Raw genomic sequence first — 7,975 nt, 5'->3', positions numbered from 1 at the left:
TCACTACATAAAAACCTCTTTTAGACCTTGAAAAGACATTTCAAAGTTGAAAACTCTCCATTACGCAAAGTGATTATACTTTTCCGTTTAAAAGATTCTAATCATTCGAAATTATCCTCCCTATTTGTAAAAGACACCAAAAAAGAAAGAGGGCAAAACCACAGTCAATCTAAGAAGTTCCATTCACAACACAAACATTTCCCACACACGTGCATGCAACTCAAGCCAAGATTACCATCCCCTTCACATGCCTTCCCTTTCCACTTTTGCGTTTTGTCCAAACCCCAAAAAAGGTTGTTTAAAAAACCCACTTTTTCCAATCATAAAAAATCATTGTCCCCAAAAAAGTTGAAGACCAACCAAACACTCTCAACAACATCACCACCCAAATGCTCCCTTCTCCCCAAAACATCCCCACACAAATCCCACAATCCCCATCCTATCCCTCTCTAAACAAACCAACGGTCACGATCAGTCCACGACCCTCCATCTCACTGTTCCACCCATTTCCATCTTTCTTTCGTCTAGCTCCACTCTCTCCTCCAGTCCCATCTCTCTCCTCATTACCCGCCTTAATTGGCTTGCCCAGTAACCAGTTGGCTCATTATTACACTACGTTACATATCTGCTGCCTGGGTACGATACGCCGGAGAGCACCGATTCTTTTCCCTTTCTCCAGTCGGTTCACAAAGATCTTGTCTTTTTCTCTCTCGGCCTCTCGAACGCCGAAACGCGTCGTTGAATCGTTCCGCGTTTTCTCGTTTCTTGATTCGTTCTTCGGTTTCCGAAGAAAATGTCGTTTCTTGAAATGTAGAGGCATTTTTTTACGAAATCTGTAGTGAACTAGCAATGCGATTTTGAAGCTTCGAGAAATTTCGTGTGTTGTATTTTTGGAAGACGAAGACTCTGAAATGCAGCGCCTTTGATCTGTTTCAACTGGTTTCTCCTTCTCTTTGATTTCGAGGGCTTCTGTTTTTAGGGTTAGGGTAGCAAAAGCTGTGCTGGTTTAGAAATCGATGTTGTTACAAACATGCCGAGCATTAGAGCTCCGGCTACAAAGCAAACTACAACACTCACGGTTCGTAGTTTTTTTTTCTTCTTTTTGGGTGTTTAAAGTTCACAGCTTTACAGTCTTGTTTTGGAAACTTGATGCTTGCATTTTTCTACAGGTTGCTGTGAAATGCAGGCCGTTTAGGGAGAGAGAACGTGGCCGCGACATTGTTCGAGTAATTGACAATAAGGTTTGTGGTGGTGGTTCAGAACTCTTTTTGACTTACAAGTTTTTTAGCATTTGTGGAGTATTAACGGTGTAGTGATTTGATGTTTGAGTTTTTAATTGCAGGAGGTGCTTGTGTTGGATCCTGATCTGTCAAAGGACTACCTCGAGCGCATACAGAATCGAACAAAGGAAAAGAAATATTGTTTTGATCATGCATTTGATCCTGGCTGTACTAATTTGGTACATTGAATCTTTAAACTTATTGGTGTCTGTAATTATGCTCTTTTATTTCTCAAGATTTATTCCAGTTTACTTATCTGCTTGAAAGTAGTACAGGCTGTAAAGGAAACTCTTGATTTGGTATAGTTGATGTTTTCTGGTTGTCTTAACTGTTTCATATATCCAGGATGTCTACACAAAATGCATATTGTCTGTCATCTCTGGTGTCGTTAATGGTCTCAATGCTACCGTGTTTGCTTATGGTTCTACCGGAAGGTAATAAAATGATATATTCTTGTTTTTTTTTATTTTTCACCTCTCATAAGGTTTTGATTGACTTGTATCTGTACCAGCTGAGGCAATGCATTTATGCAACTCAGTCCTCCACCTTGACAAAATTATTAATTGGGAGTATGTATCTGATTTCTGCGGTCAATGTCTAGAAGTGCAAGCTCAAAAGAACCATAATAAGTCAAATTCAGCTTGCATTATATTCAGCTCATGATCTCACCAGTTTTTGTGATTTGGATTGTCCATTACTTAATATCCTCAATAATGTCTTACAATTTTCTCTATACTTTTTCAGTGGTAAAACATATACAATGGTCGGGACACAAGATGATCCAGGACTCATGGTACTCAGTTTGCATACAATCTTTGATCTAATCAAAAGGGACAAGAGCTCTGATGAATTTGAAGTTACCTGTTCCTATCTTGAAGTCTACAATGAGGTGGAACATGCAGTTTATTAAGATACTTAATTATTAGCAATGCCCGTTTGTTCTCTTATAAAATTATTTAATATTTTATTTTCACAAAATTTAGGTCATCTACGATTTGCTTGAAAAGTCATCAGGCCATTTGGAACTCAGAGAGGACCCCGAGCAAGGAGTAATTGTTGCTGGGCTGAGGTGTATCAAGGTTCACACTTGGCCATGTAGTTGTATCTGGTCTGACTATCTGTGGATAATTGTCAAGCTGTTTTTTTTTCTTCTTTTTTTCTTTTTTTTTAATTTTTTTTTTTAATGCAATTTTGTTAAAAAAAAATTTGGTAGTTCTTTTGAATCACTTTATAGCACTAATTTGAGAAGCATTCTTGCATTGGATGAACAAGTATGTAGTATGGGATGGGTTTTTACTCATCCTATATGATTTTTCTTACAAATTCAGGTACAATCAGCTGATAAGATTCTTGAACTCTTAAACTTGGGGAATAGCCGACGGAAAACTGAAAGCACAGAGGCTAATGCAACATCTTCTCGGTAGGTCAAATTTATTTGTGTGCTATAATCATACCATTATCATTGTTGTTATTTGGAGTTTCTAAGTATGCTTTGGATAGTTGCGATCTTTTTTAGTAGTTCTACTGAACTCATCAACCCCAGACTAAATTTAAATACTAAGGTGTAATGTTATTACTCATACAAAGTTGTTTCCCCATTAACCAGGTCACATGCAGTGCTGGAAATAAAAGTAAAAAGAAAACAGAAAAATAAGTACCGGAATCAAGTAATGCGAGGAAAACTTGCACTTGTGGATCTAGCTGGCAGTGAACGAGCTTCAGAAACAAACAGTGGAGGCCAAAAATTAAGGGATGGAGCAAATATTAACCGTTCACTTCTCGCCTTGGCAAACTGCATAAATGCACTAGGGAAACAGCAAAAGAAGGGTCTTGCTTATGTTCCTTACCGCAATAGGTATCTGATTGTAATTGTTATCCTGAAGTCCTCCCTGCTACTGTAGTTAGCCTCCCTGCTACTGTACTTAATTTAATTAGTTTTGCAGCAAATTGACACGAATACTCAAAGACGGTTTGAGTGGTAATTCTCAAACGGTTATGGTTGCTACTGTATCCCCTGTGGACAGTCAGTATCATCACACTGTGAATACCTTGAAATATGCTGATCGGGCAAAGGAAATAAAGACACACATCCAGGTGAGAGTCTCAAGTAATCATCTACACACATTCATCAAAACATGATTTTGGAACTTGTGCGTGGTTTTGTGTGCTTTTTGCCTTTAAGAAATAGTCCATCTGGGCATTGCAGACGATTGAAATTCAGTTCTCATTCTGTGATGGACTCATGATCTCATTTGGTAGTCAGCTGTTAAAGAATTTTTGAAAGTGACATTGCGTGTCGGCTTTCCACTTTTGTTGCATAGGAGCATATGGTTGTTTGTTGATTGATTTGTCTATGCTACATGTTTTGTTTTTCATTAATTGCCAATTTTGTATTTTCTATGGGTTTCTGTGCATTAATTTATTGGTTTCCTCAGCATTAGTTTGTGCAGAAATGTTCTTTTGTTGTCATGCCTACCACTGGCAAGGCTTGTACTGTTATATATGCAATAAATTTTTGAGAATAGTTATGTTTCGATCTCAGAAAAACATCGGCACTATTGATACACATGTATCAGACTACCAACAAATGATTGACAGTCTTCAGGTGAGTGGTTAATAGTTTACCTTTAGGATTTTATTTATAACTTCAATTTTCTTTTTGAAAGATAACAAATTTTAGATTGCAGATTGAGGTTTGCCGATTGAAAAAAGAACTGGCTGAAAAGGAATCACAGCTAAGTGTCAAACCTGTTGAAAAAGCTGCAGATGATGAACTTTCATGGTTGAATATTTTGAGCCATGAAACCAGTGAAAATGTTCAGGAAAGGATAAACCTACAGAAGGCATCATTTGAGCTTGAGGAAACCAACCTTCGTAACCGCCTTGAACTCCAACATCTTGATGATGCTATAGCAAAAGAACAGGTTAGAGCATCCCACTTTTGATGTTGCTTTATGAATAAATATTGTGTGTTGCACATTGTGTCTTGTAGGACCTACAATCCATTTCACTTAGTTGTTCAGACTTTTCCAAACTTCCCCAAAGAAAATCCATGGCCTTCCTGGCCTTCCTGAGAGAAACTTTGTTACAGGACTAAATTTTCTTTTCCCTCCCTAATCTCTTCTTGCTTTGTTAAGAGGTCTGGTAGCTTCAAACAGATCTGGAAATGAAATTATGTCTTCTATTCTTACATTTATTTACTTTATTGGGGAACTGAATATGATTATTGAGAATGTTCAGATAATTTTTTTGGATAATATAAACTAATGCTTGAGTACTTTTCTGTGTCACAGGCTATTGGAAAAGATGGGGAAGTTTTAGAGGTTATGAGAACAAGGCGGCAAGTAATTTTGGATAACATCCGTGAGAATGATGAAGCTGGTGTCAATTACCATATGGTAATATCTCATTTGTAGTTAAATTACAAACAATACAACTTTGTCAGCTTTTGATCTTATTACCAACTTAACATTTTGTAGGAAATTGAAGCAAATGAGAAGCATCGATGTCAACTCCAAAATATGATTGAGGAGGCCATTAGTAACAATGGCAATAAGACGTACTTGCGTATTCTTAGTCAATACAGGCTCTTGGTGAGTTGATTGTAAAGCCCGATTGGATACACTTATACTGGACTTAAAAATGTAAATTAGGAAGTGATTCTTTTTAGTTGAATATGGAAAGTTTTGAAACTCAAGCAAGAGCATATTTGTACATGTTACGTTCTCTTGAGATAAATGTTTATCAAATACTGATGACAGAATTTCCTTAGGATAACTGGTAACTCCTATGACTGGCATTGGTATTGCCAAATCAAAATTTTCAATTTCTCAGAGTTACATATATGGCTTTAAGAACTTGTTGGGCGTAACAGTTTTACTTTAATTACTGTAGGGAATGGCCAATACTGAGCTTCAGTTTGAAATGGCAATGAGGGATCAAGTGATTAACAACCAACGAGAAGCACTGAGAAACATGTGGGACTTGCTTATGGGGTTAGGACTTGATGAGAGACAGATCATGGACCTTGCATCTAAGAAGGGAATAACTATAGAAGACTGGACGACAACACCCCATCTTGGCCTTTCTTCAAGGGAGCAGTCACCTGATTTGGCCTCCAGCAAATATTCTTCTTTTGGCCATTGTCGTTGCATGGGTCAGTCGTATTCTAGATCGTCTTGCACCTTTCAGCAGTCTCAAGACTTTGGTTCGATGTCATTGCCCCAGGGGCATTTGGATTTGGCTCATTCCTTTTCCAGGGAGGAGCACCATAGCTCCTATTACTTATTGTCTCATGACCATTCCCCTTCAGCCTGTATGAGTATGAGGACAAGTAGTGAGCACTGGTTTGGTGGCAGGTCAAGTTCACGGTTTGGCACTCTTGATAAGCATTCTCAAGATTTGCAAAAATCATATCCAGTGAGGGGGAACTCAAGCTTCACCAGATAGTCAAATCTGTATACCAGCTTCATCTTTCAGTGTGGATTTTGACAAGCAGAGAAGGTATTTGCACATCTCATACTGGCAGCAATTATATTCTTTCTTCTATAGTTCTGGGGCCTGTTGTGTTTCTTATTAAAAAAAAAGTATGGGTTTAGACCTCCGAAAGAACTTATAGATGTGATGGTTACCCATCTCGTATCGATCAAATCCTACTCTATCAGCTTTCCTAGGTGCTGCAAAACTTATATAGTATCTCTCTTTTCAACTGCATTGCCATATTTCCTATTTTTCTGAGTTGCATTAGCCTTTCACACAGGATGAATGGAGTAGTAGTCCTTTTGAGGCAACATCTGTACAGCGGTCCTCCTGATGGTATGAGTAGCAGCCAAGTAGATTTATAGGCCACAGCGGTATAGCTCAAGGTTTGGATATGGCCGATTAAAACAAGGCCCTGATGTGCTCAGTTGAAAGTACACGGTTTCTCGATATACTTCTACAAGGCCAATTTTCTTTCGGTTTCCATAACCCTGACCCCAAAGGCCACCCCTCCAACCTTCTATAGCCTTGTTGTAAATTTTTAATTCCCAGTCCTTCGCTTCCCGTGTGTAATTTTTTTTTCCCCTCCCTTCTTTCCCTCTATGTAGTTACACCTAGGGAATCTGTAGGTGAAAACATGGCAGTTGATTTCTTTTTGGGTTACTGACTGTATGCGAAAAAGATGGGGGGTTTTGGAGAGGGTGGGAGGAGGAAGAAGGGATATGAAAGCATTTTGTTAAATACGTATGTTCTGAACTTGGACTGACGGAATGTAGTTCTAGTGCTGTGTACATATGTTTATGAAATGATCATGCCGTGCTGATTATCAAGCTTGTAACCACTTTGCTTTGTGTTTTAATTGCTTTCATTTTTTTTTCAGACTTGTAAGAACTCATCTTGTTTTGTAGAGGGAAAAAGTGCAGCGTATCTGTTAAGGCCTGATCATTTTCTTGTTTAGGAAGGGTGACCATATTCAAGTACCATACAATGATTACTGAGATATTTTTGCTCATCACTTTAACCTAAGGTGTATCCTCACCACCCTTCTCAATCCTTGACACGTGTTTATTGACATAAACATAGTGTAACTCTTTATTTTGTATTTATGAAACTATGGTTATGTCAATAGACACGTGTCAAATGTTTAGAAAAGTGGTGAGGCACCTTGGGTTAAAGTGGTGAGCAAAAATGCTCCCATAAATAATTTAGCCGAACATTAAATAAAATGTCCATATTTGGTAGCGGTTTATTTATTTATTATTATTTCTTTTGTTTTTCTCAAGAAAAATAATTTTTGTTAAGATGATAACAAAAAAATTCGCACTTAATGACCGAAATAATTTAGCACGAGAAACACAAATTGTTTGAAAAATTACACTTGGAAAATTCTATTCATTGTTGTAAAGTCAAGAACGGAGCCCAAAATGGTAGAGCCCACTACCTAATTGATTGAAGAAAAATGATGATGCTTGTCTGCCAAACATTCGAGTGAAGCCAAAGCCTTGTGAGTGAATAGCCAATATTTTGGCCTAGAAATAGACACCTCCATCAATAGAGAAGGAAGTGAGAAAAAAAGAAAGCCCCGACAGGGAAGGGAGAAAGAGGAAGAGTGATAGGAGAGAGTAGAGAGAAAAATCAGTGAGTCGGTGAGATTGTAAACACTAAAGTTGTAGCCCTATTATTTTACATAGTGGAAAAGTTACTACTGCTACTCTTTGAGGACGTAGGCATAGTCGAACTTCGTTAAATATTGTGTCTCATTTACTTTACGTGCAACTCAATATTCTCACATATACCGTTCATTTTACAACATGTTATCAGCACGAAAAGCTCTCAAGTATAATTTTATATGCTGCACTATTATTTATATTACTAACCATTCAAAGGTGTGGTGGAAAGCATGTATTGGTTTCAGGTGAAAAGCAATTTTGTGTGGGGGACAGACGTGATATCCTTTAGTAGACTAGCACTAAGGATTTTCTCTACTTTTCTAATTATATATATTAGTATAATAATATTATATTATTTTATTGCATCTTGGTGTTGATCATGATTCATAATTAAGATCTAAAAATCGAGAGTTTTGGAAATATCGGTGGTAAAAAAATATGGATATATCGATGGAAATATCGAGGAAATATTGATATCGATAAAAATTGAATAAAAATCAAGAAAATTGTGAGAAAAACTTGGAAATTTTTATTGAAACTTTAGAG

The 7,975-nt window shown here is 37.4% G+C and overlaps 1 protein-coding gene across 2 annotated transcripts; it reads left to right on the top strand.

Annotated features, from left to right (window-relative positions):
- The first annotated feature begins 352 nt into the window (after nt 1-352).
- On the top strand, nt 353-6,704 carry LOC110769788 (P-loop containing nucleoside triphosphate hydrolases superfamily protein). 2 transcript variants are annotated; one of them, XM_088255554.1, is made up of 15 exons: nt 353-1,078; nt 1,170-1,241; nt 1,343-1,459; nt 1,626-1,714; nt 2,025-2,169; nt 2,264-2,359; nt 2,609-2,700; nt 2,887-3,135; nt 3,224-3,374; nt 3,823-3,885; nt 3,968-4,204; nt 4,574-4,678; nt 4,760-4,873; nt 5,175-5,783; nt 6,028-6,704. In XM_088255554.1, the coding sequence occupies exons 1-14, from the start codon at nt 1,031-1,033 to the stop codon at nt 5,727-5,729; spliced, it is 2,133 nt and encodes a 710-aa protein (XP_088111680.1). In that variant the 5' UTR covers nt 353-1,030; the 3' UTR covers nt 5,730-5,783; nt 6,028-6,704. The 2 variants fall into 2 exon arrangements, with proteins under 2 accessions (XP_088111680.1, XP_021829517.1); XM_021973825.2 differs by having other exon boundaries at nt 354-1,078; nt 6,040-6,704.
- Nucleotides 6,705-7,975: the final 1,271 nt, after the last annotated feature.

Source organism: Prunus avium, chromosome 6, assembly GCF_965620075.1.
Source record: "Prunus avium chromosome 6, drPruAviu1.hap1.1, whole genome shotgun sequence".
In the NCBI taxonomy this organism is placed as follows: Eukaryota; Viridiplantae; Streptophyta; class Magnoliopsida; order Rosales; family Rosaceae; genus Prunus; species Prunus avium.
This window is presented reverse-complemented; position numbering and strand designations above follow the sequence as displayed.